General features: G+C 47.8%; 1 protein-coding gene across 2 annotated transcripts in view; it reads left to right on the top strand.

Moving 5' to 3' along the window:
* Positions 1-239: 239 nt before the first annotated feature.
* The window catches only part of LOC138566770 (uncharacterized), a 301,285-nt gene continuing 285,896 nt past the window's right edge, over positions 240-15,628 (top strand). Inside the window, exon 1 of one of the 2 annotated variants that reach the window (XM_069644415.1) lies at positions 240-594. In XM_069644415.1, coding sequence (XP_069500516.1) covers positions 533-594 — 62 coding nt within the window. In that variant the 5' untranslated portion in view covers positions 240-532. The remainder of the gene's footprint in view (positions 595-15,628) is intronic. The other variant, XM_069644416.1, reaches the window with a different exon arrangement.

Genomic DNA, 15,628 nt, shown 5'->3' on the forward strand with positions numbered 1-15,628 from the left:
AAGTGCAGTGTTCTGTGTCTAAGAGCTTGGGCACACTGGTTTCATACCAGTTAATATTGCTAGTGCTCCCAAGCACCCCTGCTTTGACCATCCCCTCTCCCACCATTGGCAGGGGGTGGGGGGGTGGGGACTCTCGTTAGGCACGTGGCCTAAGTACACACATACTTATGCCACGCCCCGTATTGAGAGCTCCCCTCGATTTAGCATCCCACTCAATACACTGAGGAACAATCCAATTGCAGGGACCATATTAAACAGGGCTTCGTTTTGGGGGGGCTTAATATCTCCCTTCTGAAGCGCGTTATGCTAAACATTTAGAACCATATGGTATGTTTGGAGACCTCAGAGAGAGGGAGAGTTAAAGTGAAAGAATTGCAGGGGTATTATCTCGGGCTCGTGGTAAATCCAGCTAGCGGAGCTCACTGGCCCCAATAAACGCCACTGTGATCTCTCTCAGAGGGGGGATTACTCTCAGCCCTCGTGATCCCTTGCGTCGGCAGCTCTGACAGCAGTGTCTTCATCCTCCTCACTGATGGAAGGCACCCCCCGGCATGAGCTCCGCAGGAATACACCGAGGATACCTCATGAAATACGGTAAATCGCTGCCCCTTCCGTGTGTGCATGTAACATGTGTTCGTTCAGTCATCTCCCCCAGAATTAGGCGGGGGTTGATCTCTGTCATGCAAACTTTGAAGCCCAAGCGCTTCCTACTGGTCGATGTAGGTACTGCAGTCTTAGCAGGCCTAGTTTGAGATTTCAGACAGACGCCGGTGCAGACGCGACTCCAAATAGCCAGTCTGATTGTGAATATTTGTATTTGCGATGCTTGAAAGTGTGTGTGTATATGTGTTTGTTGGGAGGGCGAGGGTGAGGCGGGTATGAGGTTGCCATGAAGGCATGCTAGGAGGCAGCTGGATACACTCTCCTGCATAGAACCTCATAATGAGTTCTCATTCAAAGACAAGGCTTTTAGACTGAACTCTCACCAACGAGATCTGTGCAGCTGTTGGCAGGGATGACGTCCATGTGTGTCAGGTGTATCGGGGACATCTAGTGGCCTAGTAATGTCACAGGCGGGTTCCCCGGGCGGAGCACTGGACACCCGCTGCTGGTGGCACAGCCGGATTACTGTAATATGATCTCTGCTATTGTAGAGGCAATGGCACAGCTTGGGGCAGCAGCCACACTAATAATACTCGTCAGGTTCGAACATTCACTGGTGTCCCAAATCAGGTTTGTATTCTCATTTTGAAACCGCCATCTGAACGACTCAATTACTCAATTAGACCATAAGGTGGCATCATTGGTATGTCACACTGTGGTATTCATACTCACATGGCTTGAGTATATGTGTATTGTTTGTGTAGCGCTTTATTCCCGTGCCACCTTTTTAAGACAATGAACAATGTCTATTAGAAGTGCAAAAACAACAACGGCAAATCATTTCTGTTCAAAAATATCAACTCCCAGCTTTCTGTTTCTTGACCCGCGGGCATCATATTTTTAGAACGTGGTAACAGTGACCTCTCGTGGGTGTTCGGTGTAAATTAAGATAACATGTATGCCGCTGAAATTAAACCGTTTGCCACACTTAACTTTTTCCTTTCAAAGATTACCCTTTGCAATCCTCCTGCCACTTGCGACTTTCGGCGTCGCCGCACCTTCGCACTTTACATAAACAGGGACTCTAGCAAGCTGAGAAAATGGAATCTGTGGTAATTTCCTTCCACGTTGCTCTTACGTAGAGCCGCGCTCTATTTGATTAAGTAACCTTAATACGTCAGAGAACCGTCTTTACTGTTAGAATTGTTGTAAGGCAAGTTTCATAGCCCTGTAGATTGCCCACACGGCACACTCTTAGAACGGCATAGCGTCTGGAAGCACATGTACGCTGCTCCCTCACCCCTCGTCCCCACACACACCTCTCTGACGGTTTAAATCCCGACCCTGCTTGCCACATTAACCAAAAACCAGTAAATGTTCCCCAGTCTGAACTGGTTTTGCGGTCTCGTCTCAGCGTGCCGTCGGCCACGCTTTTACATCGCACTGAGCAACCAATCGCATCGCACACATTCCACACCAGGCATTCCAGCAGCCTCCTTTAATGGAAGAGGGTTTTGATGTCTAGGAATCCTCGACACAATGTTGTCAAATTTGAATTATGCGGCCATCTAGTTTTGAATCGGTGGTGGTGTGGGCCTTACCCATTTCCCTCTTGTCAGAAGGATTATGTTTCAAATAAAGATCTGATTTAGTCCTAATCCATGAGATTTCTAGTCCCTGAAATGGAATGTAATCAGCTCTGGCGCAAGTCCCCCCACCGCCGCCCCTGCTTATAATCTTCTGTTCAGATGGTATCCATGAAAACCTAGCAAATGGCAACTAGTCTTCACATTGCCTTGCACGCACACCCCCACTGAACGCTGGGATTGAACACACGTGGCATCCCAAACTCCCCACACTGAACGCCCATTTCCAAATGACCATTTGACATGCTGGACTGCTGTGTTCCTTTTGCTTAATAGCTTTGAGAAATATACATGGGATAAAGTACCCCCTTTGGTATGTTTTAAGGATATTGCAAGACACTGAGGAGTTTTGTTGCCAAATAGAGCAGCGAGGCCGAAGGCTGTGTTCCTTTATAAGGTCACGGATCTCCAAGGTGACTTGCAATGTCCTTTTGATGTATGATAGGACGGGTTGTATTCCTTATAATACATGGCCACACACTGGCATTCCCTTTAATACCTCGTCTCTTGCATAATATAATGTAAAACAGCTTTAATTTGCTGATCCATATAACCAATCTAAAATCAATTTGGATTTTTTTTTTTAAAAAAAGCAAAAATACAGCTCCTATGGTTTTGTAAAAAAAATATTTCAAGCAGCTTAATAAACATGTATTGAAAAAAGTATTCATTGTGTGCTTTAAAATAAGAGCGTGCAAATTCTTGCTCACATGTTTTAAATTCCAGTAGTGCACACATTAAACATTCTGCCATAAACAGTTCCTTAAAGTGACGCATACAACTGTTCTGCAAGCAAAACATTTGAAAAGCTTTTCACTACTTTAAGTGCTGCAGTGACGTGGCATTCACTCTGCTGTCTCAAGCAGCAGGCTTTGTGACATCACAACTGAAGCACACTAACTTATTACAGAGCGGTTCAGATGAAATGTTCTTATCACAGGTCAATTGTGATGTCACAACTAGCGTGTAATAAGACCATTGTTTTCAGGCTGTTATACCGATATTGCAGGCCGCCATGTATTATAGGACTATTTCTCTAGTTGGTTGTATAATAATTTCCAGTGCTGGAAATAGACAAAATGTTCTCTGCCCTACCCCCCACCTTCCTGCAATGTCACGCAGGGGGGTGTCTGAGTGATGTGGGTGGGGGTGAGGCCCAAGCCAGGTCCAGCAGCACAGGATCTCCTCAAGGAACCAAATCAAGTGAGCCAGTGTGGGGGCCGGGCTCCCGCAGGAGGAACGTAGTCCTGATGATTTGCATAAAAGGAAGGAGGATTTGGGGAAAATAAGTATGACCACATACCTTTATGGTATCAAGTGATAATAGAGAATACAATGACAGAGAATGTTACAATAGACAAACAAAATCAGAGAACATAACAGCAAGAATTTTAAAAAATAGATACGGGTGGGGTTAGGGGGTAACACGGATGGGGATGGGGTTGGTTTAAGCACATAGAGAAACAGGGGTTTGGGTAGATATTTTGTCACTGTTATTGCTATTGTTTTCACTGAAAAAAACGTTCTCTGTTATGTATTCTCTGTAATAACACATAACCAATTGTATATGTGAAATATGTCTGTGATAGCGATGCAAGCTTGCATCCCTTCTGAGCACGTAATGCAAACAGTCTCACTGTTCATCTCCTTTGCCAAAATACTCATCCTAGCAGAAACAAATCTGTAAAACCACGTGTGCTTTATGGTTACTATGGATGTGAGGATTGCCACTTATCGCAGGCGGCCAGCCAAATTGTCTGTTTTTCTTTTGTTCCCTAGTTAAATCCCAGTCAACCTGCACAGTACCACTCGTCGGATAAATGATGACACGATTTACAGAACAACCCTATTTACTTTAAGGTGTGAGTAGGTTAGTCAGTCCTGGTTTTGCCTTTGCATTCTGCAACATGTAGGTTTGCTTATACTAGAATCCCAGGATGCAAGTACTAATCAGGCAGGCCATCACGAGGAAGCAGTTGGGATTGCTGGGTGGTCAAGTGCACCAAACTATTCTGACAGCAAACAAAGCGTTGGGTTACTAAACACTGGAAAAAACCAGTGGGGTCCTGGGAGTCCCTCTGCTGGACATAGTCCCGGTTAGGAGAGCCTTACCCTTACCCTGAGTCTTTAGCTAACTATCTTTTACAGAGGACAAATATCCCAAACATATCAGTCTTTGTCCTGCCCTTGGGCAGTGTTCTGGACCTACATACATTGAACCTCACAACATAGTACACCTCTATGCTTTTCATTGCCAGTGCTTCCCTGCAATTTGTGATACACAAACAAACATTTGATAAGCAGTACGGCTTGCTGCATCCTTTGCAGAACATGCAATCTGAAAGGATACACACAATTGGCAAACATCCTTAACTTCCAACACTTTTGACTAAGATTTAACTAGAGTTCATTTATGAGTTGTTGTTCCTGTGTGTTAGGCCTGCAAAAGATAAGATTGTGTTTCCTCTACAATTGTGGGTCTGGGCACAGTTTTGCGCCCATGATTTTATCATTGGCAGTTGTTGCGGTGTCACATGTAAGGATGTCATATGTGTGCCCCCACCTCGGCTTCCTGGCCTCTCCTGCCTGGCGAAGGATAGAAGGTTGTCTAATTGTGCCTCCCCACGGATATTAGATGAGGGCTGTGAAACTATGCTCTAACAAAAGTCTATTGTCCCAGTGACAAGGTGAGCATCCTTATAGCCAACTTCCACAGGGCTAGTTGTAGCAGTTCCTTTAAGCTTCTTATTCGGTGCTATTTCTTGTTCCATCATTACCCAGATGCAATGTTTGTGTGGCTGCACTGGAGATAGTTACTGCTGGCTTCTTGGCTGGGATATCCCTCCCTATTAGCTCAGACGTTGTGCTAAGGCGTATCTAGGTGATTTCAGTCACTTCAGGAGGCTTGCTGTCTGCTGGTGATCTATTGCTTTGTCCCGGGATCTCTGCACTCTACTCGCTGGACTGCTTGAACAGCTACTAAAACCACAACTGTACCCGGTAGCACGCGCGTTGTGCGAAGGCGTGTCAAGGTGATTGCAGTTGCCGCAGTTTCTGAAGGATTGAAGGTGGTGTCCAGCGCCTTCCTTGGCGACTGAGGAGTTGCACTGAAAGGTAGTGAGTGCGCACCCAGAATACATTTGCTCCTTGCTTACCGTGCTGTGCTCTTCAGAACACAATTGTGAACTAATCTGTACATTCTGGAATTTCGCCGTAGAGGAAGTATAATGAACGTGGTAAGAAAAAAGTGTAAAGCACAGTGAAGTGAACACCTCTGAGCCCGCTTTGTCAGGAAAAAAATACGCTCTCACCGACATCTCTGTGACGGTTGGCCCAACCACCTAGACGTCATGTAGGCCCTAAGATTACCAACTATTTTAGTTCTGACGGCCTGTGTGTCGACCGTTCGCAGGGGCTAGAGAAAGGGTCTGAACTGGGACTACCAACAGTAATGGCGAGTGAATATGCCGAAACTGGCAACAATAATGTACGTCTGACCGTATGTCTATCATTACAAGCTGAGGTGCAGAAGCTACCGATTACTGTTGGCTCCAACGAGCCTGATGAATTAAACATAACTAACAAAATGGCACGTCTAGACCCTCCTCAAACCAATGGCTATCTGGCTCTCCTCGCATAACAGCGCTAGTTGAAGATTCCGTCAGCGACGCCATGGAGCAGAGCATTTTGCCGGGAGCCCAGGCAAGATCTCAGATAATCTCCAATGGAGAGGAAGTTGAGTCGTTGGGTCTGGATAATGAAGCAAACCATTTTGCCCTGAAGATCTTATTGAAATTGTGCAATTTCCTATAAAACGAATCACAAAAACAGTCTCACCAGCTGAATCAGCTATTAACTCTATGCAAGGTCAACGCTGAAATGGCTATTGAAACCTGCAACATAACCAAAGAAAACAAGTAAGTAAGGCAAGAAAAACGTCTATGGTGCTGTCGGTTTTGGAGCTGGAGACACAGTCTAGGAATTCTCTGTTGGAGTCCACATTAGTATACAGAGGAGAAGTCAAATGAGCTAAATTATGACTCTTTCCTCTCTAGGAAAGCCAGGCAAAAAAGGGCAAAGGCAAAGAATGAAAAAAAAAGAAGCATGGGATAGAGTTCAAGAGTCTGTTGCGGAGGCATCTGGAGCAGCTGAGTGTTTGATGTATGTGCAGAAAAGAGCTCTCTCTACAAAGAAAGCCCGCAGGAAAGCAGCAAGAAGAGTGAAAAGATCGACTTATAGACCTGGCAACCTGACTTCTTGACTTTTAAATCCCGGTGCTAAAAATAAAACAGGAAAATCAAGGACCCCGTCTGACAGTGGCAGAAATAGAGCCAACAAAGCTGCCGTATCTGAGCAGTTGCTGGATACCCAGAGCAACCTTTCAGCCTCTGAATCCTTTAGAGCAGCAGCCATTATTCCAAAGGTAGCAGCGGAGACCGTGCCGTGTAAAGACAACATAGCTGTGCAGACGGCATGCTTACCGCTGACCTCTTTTACAGTAACACGTCTTTTTCCTTGTTTAGTCATCTTCCTATATTGCATGCTCTACAATGTAGAGACTTTGAATACGTTGAGAATAGAAAGGATATGACATGACTTGTACAAAAGTTCATTTCCACGTCTCAAAGGTAACAGCCTTGGTGCAGAGCTGTGCTCCCTCACTGTTGAAGTGGGGCCTTGACATAGACCAATCAGTTGATCCAAGCTTAAACCAGGACAGAGTGTTTGGAAGGACTGAGGAGAACATATATCCTTAGGGTGCAAAACCGAAGAAACCTGATAAGCCCCAATGTGGCCTATTGCTCCGAGGCAAGATGATACAGCGACAGTGAAGACACACTGCGACTGGCTACTGTCCTTCTTGCCGGCGCCAATGCAGCATGCCTGAAAGAACCATTTTAATAAGCTCTTGGAACACCTGAGGTCATGCACATCTGTTCTCAGATGAAGACTCATGTAATCTTTTACATGAATGCGATATTCTATTGAGAGACATGAGGCGGTGATGCTATATTTAATGGGTATACATGTTTTAAAAACCTGGCAAGAAGGGGTGACAAAGGTCGGCCATTTGGTGGTTTACTAACATTCTGTTCTAATAAACATAATGCCAGGAACTAAGATCAGCAACCTACAACCCCAATACATTAATGGTTCTCGTCGAATTGAGTAAGGAGTCCCAGATCCTGTTGGTAAACATCTGTGATCCCCCATGAGGTGAAGTCTCTGATGCCATACAAATAACTATCTATGAGATTGAAATAGTATTTAGATGGATGCACGATGGTATTGATATTTTGTTTGTGGGTGATCTGAACTCTCCATGAATAGACTGTGTGATAACAGAAGGGGGGTTTTCTCATTGCATTATGTGACCAAGAGGCAAACAAAATATTTTTCTACCTCTGCGAGGTGCGTGGATTTTTGCGATGATTTGGAATTGTTCATTATGAATGGGGCTACCATTGAAGGCAACACTGCTGCTCAAACGTGCAGAATGGGCGATAAGTACTCCACCGTAGGCTATTTCTTTGGATCTGAGAAAATATGTTCCCTGGTAAAATCGATGTCGGGGAGAAATTCTCAGGCTATAGTGACTCCACTATTATAACCATCACACTGGGTGTGGGGGCTCTGATCTATTTGAAAATGATAGGGCAGGTGAGCTGCGGGTAAATAGTGAACTTGACCGAGCGGTTTGTTCCGATAGAAACCTGGCAGCCATCTCAACATATATGGCCACTACTGATAAATCGTATGAGAAGTTTGATAGCCTGTATAAAATCATCACTGCCTTATTTCTGATAAGACGAAAAGGCCTGATATTCAGAGAGAGCACAAAGCATGCACACCAATATGATAAGGTTATAGGGCCTCATTACGAGGTTGGAGGTAGCCATGCCGCTACTTGCAGCATGGCTGCCTCCAAACTCGTTCCAACTTCGGCCTGGTGAATGGAGCAATTACTGGTCCATTCCGAGGTTGGAGGGACCGGTAATTCCCCATTCACCATGGCCATTCCCCATTCCCATTTGAGCCCCCATAGCGCTCAATGGGAAGGCGGCAATAATGGTACAGCAAATTGCGGCACTGTTATTGACCCCGGTGTCCCTTTGCGGGTCCCGTCCTTAATGCCTGCATAAACCAGTCGTTAAGGAACGACCCGCAAAGGGAACTCGTAGAAGGGCGGTAAGGGATTACCGGCACCGGTGCCCTTACCGGTGCCGGTAATCCCGTACTGCCCACCTCGTAATGAGGCCCATAGTCTATGAGAAGCATAAACTAAGGCAGGAAATTAGAAAACTTTCCCAACTGGAGATGAAAAATATAAGTAAGCCTAACATGGTAAGAAACTTAAAAAATAGGTACAGGGAGGCCACCAGGGGGCACCCAGATGTCAGTTGCCGAAGCACACTGCTTCTGAACCAACGGGTCTCTAACTGGATAGAGCCCCCACTTGTGACCCCTCCTTCACCCCTCGGCAGTCGGAGTAGAGACTGGACGGCGCCTTAACTCCCCGGGCACAACAGGCAAAAATGTGGGACAAATCGGCTCAGTGCAGCCAAAGTCAGACGAGCTGATAAACGGAGCCCAGGCAGTGAGGCCGGCCTCCGAGCCGAGAGAGGTGAGATGGCTGAGGCCCTTCTGTCTCAAATGAAGGGCGGATCAGGGGAGTCCCAAGGTGGTGTGTGGGCACGCACAGACCGTACCCCCACCCCATCTGCCTCACATTACATCGCACAGGGGAGGACTGATAATGAGAATCTTGACCCCCCAGGGGGAGTGCCGGACCGCGTGTCTGTTGAGGAGGTGGAAGGTGGGCTGGGTGTCATAGCGCCCCCCCCCCTGGAATGGAGGAATAGAGTGCAAATCCCACAAACAGAGGACCACAGTGGCTGGGGAAGTGGACCAACAGCAGGGGTGTGAGGCCCCCAGCATCTGCTTGGGGCCTGTGCCCACCCATTACAATGGACCCGGTGGGGAGCTGTCTGGAAGTGTGCTAAAGCCCAGAATCCTTGCACAGAAGGCCATCAGCCTCCATCGGAGCCGCTGCTACAGTGTTCCAGAGAGTTGGTGGTGTGATGAGCCTGGATGAAGGAGGTTAGTCGGCACACAAGGGGGAGAGTGTCATGGCCTAATCAGAGACCTAAAGTTGAGCAGCCTAAGGCTTTCTGCCCTGGAGGTTCCTTCTGGGACGGGGTCCCCACCACGATAACACTGCAGGGGTAGGGTGTCGGACCAGGACTGCCCTTGACCTCTGGAGGACTGCCGAGTGAAGACACAGTGATGGTAGATTTTCCAGGAGTGCAAAGGATTGGGACTGGAAAGGTGGGTGGGAGTGGACCCCCAGACACCAGCAACTTCAACATCGACTCAGGGCCACCTGTGTAAAACGGCAGAGTAATTCCCTGCCCCCCCATGGACTGGAGAAACACAGTGGGGCGATTTAAATTACAGCAAAGCTAGGAACCTGAGAACCTGAACCCAGCCCCCACACAAAATATGGCAGCGGGGGCACGGACCCAGGGTCCATCAAGCAAGACATTGCCTCCATACTCCTAGAGATAGAAGGGATGAGAGCCAACATAGGGGGGAGCTGGACAAGATCAATGTGAAGATCGATAAGATGGACGAGAGGCTACAGATGGTGGAAAACAACCAGACCTCCCTTGATACGTTGGAAACCCAAATGGATATGCGGGTAGCAGAGCTGGAGAGAAAAGAAACTGAAATCTACCTTAAAATTGAAACTGTGAGAGGAGGAACAATCTAAGATTTTTGGCCTGCCCGAGAAGGAGGGGGAAACTGAGAGAGCCATGTGGAGGGCCATCTATGGGGTTGCAAAGCTCCTCTTTGGGGATGAGAACATTGATGAGCCAACAATTGACAGGGTGCACAGAGCAGGTGGGGTTTCTGGGAGCCCAAGGTCAGTGTTAGCTCTCTTCCACAATTATCTTGATAAGCTAAAGATCTTAGAGAAGGCGAGATCTGTGGGCACAGTGACTCAGGGTAATGCCAAAATCACAGTTTTACAGGACTTGTACACTCTAACCCTGGCGAGGAGGAGGTTGTGTGCCCCCCTCACGAAGTGGTTGAATGAAAAGGGAACCAGGTACATATGGGGGTTCCCTTTCTCCACCTCGTTTGAGGTTGACAGCTATGACTACAAACTAGTCATTGATGAGGATATCTGGAGAGTAATGAGAGAAATGATGGGGGATGGGGGGCCACACCAGAGGAAGGGGAATCTGCGAAGGACGTAGAGTGCCCGGCTCCCGAAAGTTTATGAAGTTAAATACCTCGCTGGGGGCAGATACCTGAGGGGCACCCCAGGCCGAGAAGTGAATTACCAACATGGGAACTGTTACTACCCTGGACATGGCAGATCATTGGAAAACCCTGAGACAACATTGTCAGTTCTTGTTATGGTTCAGCCATGTTCGGGGGGCTGGAGGATTTGGGGGGGGGGAAAGGGAGTTTTATGGTATGTTGAGCTATAAAAGGGACTCTTGAACCAGTGAGGTGTTTGGTGGGAACCTGAGGGGTTTGGTTCTTACTGGTGGTTCGGTACAAGTCCAGTGAGAATAACTGGCTGGGACTGAACGCTTCAAGGCAGAGGCGTTCTGGGGGAGGGAGGACGCTGTTAGGGGAGGTTAGAGGTTGAGGAATCTTGGCACAGGTCAGCAATCAAGGGGCATTGAAGGAACATGAGTGAAGCTGGGAGCGCATCACAGGGAATTTGTGCAAGTGGAGCAAAGCAGATCATGGTAATGGTGGACCTGAGTAGGAGGGGGATACGGATGACCTGAGGGTCTGTTCGCTGCAAGTTAAGGGACACAACTCACCCACAAAGCAATCCTTGGTGGCCAGAGAGTTTAGGAGGGGGATATAGATGTGAGTTTTATTCAGGAGACAAGGTTCTCCCGAGGGGAGGAAAGTGTGGTGCCTTGTGGGCTTCTTGGGCAGACCTACTGGTGCTCCGGAGACACTAGGAAAAGTGGGCCAGCCATATTAATACACAAACGACTTAGGATGGTTGAAGAGAAGGTGTGCACGGGAGAGCACTGGCTTTGCGGGAATCATCAACGGGGTGCGGATTACCTTCGCAACAATGTACGTCCCTAACCAGGGTCAGTTGAAATGTGTGCATCCAATGCTAGCAGAAATGCCGGCAGAGGGCAGAGGGCGCATGATTGTGGGGGGGACTTCAACATGTGGACAGATATCACATTAAACAGGAAGGCCCTAAACCAGTTGGAGACGGAATCCTCGGGAGGGAGTAGAGAGGGGCTCCAGGAGGTGTTGGACTTTCATGAACTGCGGCATCTGTTGAGTTTTTTCCACCCACACGAGAGGGGCTTTACCTTTTATTCACCACCAAATGGGAAATACACTTGCATTGATAATCTGTGTATCAAGAGGGACCTGTGGGAGACGGCTCTGGGATCCAGGATTCACCCGATTAGTTGGTCAGATCATGACATGGTTTCTATGGACCTATCATGCTGGGGTTTTCAGGCAGGTAACTCTCTGTGGAGGTGCAATGAGTCCTTATGAATGGATAGGGTGTTCAGGGAGGATATGAAGGGGGCGATCGAGGAATACTTCACCCTGAATGATACTGGGGGGGGGGTGGACTGGGACATGGTGTGGAATGCAGCAAAGGCGATGTGGAGGAGACTTCTGATTAGAGAGAGGGTTCGGAGTAAGAGGTAGAGGATGCTCTTGGAAAATATACTGCAAACAAGGATAGGGGCCCTTGAAAGGCAAATATACAACTCGGTGGCAGCGGTAGAAGAATGGGTAGAGGAAGTGCGAGGGAAGAGGCTGGAGTTGTAGCTGTTGGAGGAGGGGAAGATAGTCTGCAAGCTCCAATTTCTGAAATAGAAATATTATGAAAAAGGGGATAAGGTAGATGCACTGCTGGCAGCCCATTTAAGGAGACAGCGAGCGGAGAGGTGGATCTCGGAAGTAAGGGCCCGAAGGGCATAATTGAGGGGACAGCGGCAGGCATAGTCACGACTTTCGCCTCCTTCTATGGCCGTTGTATGAAGGGGGAACGCCCCCTGGGGATGAGGAAATGGAGGCTTACATTGGGGGGTTTCCCTTCCGATGTTGACAACTCAGGAGGCCACAGGGTTGGATGCTCTCATTATCAGGGAGGAGATTTTAGAAGCAATCAGGAGGTTACGGACGGGCAAGGCCCAGGGGGAAGATGGGTATACCCCAGGCTTTTACAAAACATTTGCAAACTTACTGGTTACACACATGGTGAAGTTATTCAACAACATCCTAAAAACCGGCTGGGCACCAAATTAATTTGGAAAGGCCCTTATACCGAAGAAGGGTTAGGACCCCCATGCTTGCGGATCCTATTGACCGATCTCGCTCCTCAATGTGGATGCAAAAATCTTCACGATGGTGCTGATCTCAAGACTGGACGAATTCATGCCACAACTGGTTCACCCGGACTGTGCTGGCCGCAATCTGTTTTGTAACATGTTGAAAACCAATAGAGTTTAAGTTTAAAACAAAACTAATATGTACAGGAATTGGACTAAACAACATTGTTGGTGCACGCCAACTCTGCCTGGTAGAAACTGTACGAGGCAATAAGAAAAAATGACAGTAAACAGCTATGGCACATCTTTAATAGCAAAGGCAAGCAATCTGGGAAAGCTTTAACTAATATTATTGCCGTTAAGACCTGGAGTGCGAGGAGTGTTTCGGTGTTCCGGACACATCCTGCACAATTTTCTGCTACTTTCAAGCCTTTGCTTGCTGCCTTCTAGGTGTGACCTGTGGGAGTGGTTGCTGGCTTCAAAAACCCTTGTGGCAGCGGAGCGGGTGGAGTGCGAGGGGTGTTTTGGTGTTCGAGACACATCCTGTACAATTTTCTGCTACTTTCAAGTCTTTCCTTGCTGCCCACTATGTGTGACCTGTGGGAGTGGTTGCTGGTGTCAAAAACCCCTGTGGCTGCAGAGCGGGCTGAGTGCGAGGAGTGTTTTGATGTTCAAGACACATCCTGCCCAATTTTCTGCTACTTTCAAGTCTTTCCTTGCTGCCTACTACGTATAACCTGTTGGAGTGGTTGCTGGCTTCAAAAACCTCTGTGACAGCAGAGCAGGCAGAGTGCGAGGAGTGTTTCAGTGTTGGGTGTGCAGGTTTGCTGGTGGAGGCAAGCACGGGCCTGCCCCCTCACCTGCACTTCCATCTGACTTGGCATATCGAGCTGCAGAAGCCTTTCAGGGTAAGACAGCATATTTCTGCTTGTTAGGCAGAAACCTGTGCCGTTCCCTCTGGGACCACTGCAAAAGATTTAAGACTACAGGTGTTTGGCAGTAAAACCACTTGGTAGCAGTCTGTACCACCCAGATTTACCTGGTAGCTGTGGATGAGCAGTCAGACTTCCCTCAAGAAGAGTTAGGCAGTATACAGAGCATACATAATAGGTACAGAGGCACAGTAGTACAAGCAAACACTGACCAGAGCTAGGTGTAAAAGTATATAATTATTTATTTAAAAGACACACTCATAAATTACACTAGCACAGAAAAGGTAAGTAAGTCAAAACACAGTCACTATTACTTATATGTACATCCCTAGTTATTTGTTGGACAAGTCTAAGTTAACACCACTTATTTCCAAACAGAGGTGAGCGCTTAACGTTAGATGGCACTCCAACAAGTTAGTTAAAAAGGGAGGGAAAAGACAAAAGTAATTAAAACAGCAAGGCAAAACACTTTTCAGAGATTCACAGTGAGTTTAGAAAGGCAATCTATTGAGGAGCAAGGAAGTTCGTTTGCCAGGCCCACTCTAGGGGAAGCCAGGCGAAAAGATGCCCAAGATCACACAATGTCACAAGTCTTTACAGGTGAGTAGAAAAGGTTTTACCAAGTTTAGAAAAGTTTAGTTAGGGTGTCCCAGGCTTACCCAGGTTCGAGAGCCGAGGGCTAAATCTACCCCGTACAATCGGTGGCAAGGGAAGCCGGGCGGAACACGGTACCTTTAAAATGGAAAGGATCCTCCAGCGGTGGCACTTGTTCCTGTCAGTGGGTGCAAGTCGCGGCGTCGGCCAGAGGAAGAGAAGATCTCGTCGTGGAGGAAAGCTGCAGGTCGTTGCACTACCAGGGAAGAAACCAGCCGTGGAGTTTTTCCGGTTAAAAGGATGTTACCCCTCTTTCGCGGTTGAGGTAAAAAGTGGTATCCCGGTTGCCGGGGTGCTTGGCACAGGCAAGGCGGCCATGAGATGCTTCAGGGCGGCGAAAAGAAGGCAGAAACTGGTTGTCCCCACCAGTCAAGGGAACAAGACTCTCCAGGCGGGAGATCTCCTCTGTCGTGGGGAAAAGTGGTGAGATGGTTGCGCAGGGCTCCACCGGTGGTGTCGTCTTGGCAGGTCGGCTCGGCTTCTCCCTCTTCGGCTTCTTAGGTCCTGTGGCGACTTCTGAAGAACCAGTCCCAAAAACCCTGCTTTTATGCAGCAAACCCCCATTCATACAGCCTAGCTGTCACTCAAACATGCTAAGTGGTGAGCGGGGCGGCTCACCACTTGGGCCAATCACACCAGAGTGCGACAAGAGTTGGCAAGGCAACTCAGTCCAGGGTGCCTAAACCCCCTCCCACATCCCCTGTGGTACCCAGACAGAATGGCACCACTTTGGAGGGCTTCTGTGCAGAAGCCTGCCAAAAAGTGGAACAAAGGCTCGACTCGGGTTCAGGGTTACTGAAGTGAACCTAGACGCCATTTTGGCAGCGAGTTCTGGCAAAAAATCCCAACCAGTGAATTTATATTAAATAAATAAACCAGCGGTATCTTTAACATTGCATCAAAAAGTGGTGCATTAATATCAATGGGAAATCCCATTGGGAAATATTCCGGTGGAATATTTCCGTGGTATCCACTGCCACCAGCCAGAAACTCGGCGAGGGGGGACGGGACAGTACCCCCTCGACAACAGACCCAGGGGCAATCTAATTGCCCCTACCAGTACTTCCACAGTATGATGGTTTGTACTGGTTAAGTTCCTAAGTTAAGACTAGTAAAGTCAATGGTGACTTTACAGACCCAGGGAGACAGTAGTCAGTCCCAGGGTGTGGAGTCTATGTTTGGGGGTCTCTATGACACCCCTGTGTTACTGCACTGAGGGTGCTGTGTAACGCACATTCAAAAACCAATGATAGCCTATGGGGAAAAAATACCCCATAGCCCATTAGCACATAGCAAGTCACAGAAACACTCTCAAGTCATGCCCAAGAGTGAGGGTAAAAGAGTCTCACTCTTGGCAGGAGAAAAAAATAAACCCCAAAAATCCAGCAAAGCTGCTGGGGGACTCACTAGGTTAGGAAATTCAGCCTAAACAGAGAATTCTCCCTAACAC

Source organism: Ambystoma mexicanum, chromosome 2p (genome assembly GCF_040938575.1).
Source record: "Ambystoma mexicanum isolate Mex_15411 chromosome 2p, UKY_AmexF1_1, whole genome shotgun sequence".
NCBI classification, from domain to species: Eukaryota; Metazoa; Chordata; class Amphibia; order Caudata; family Ambystomatidae; genus Ambystoma; species Ambystoma mexicanum.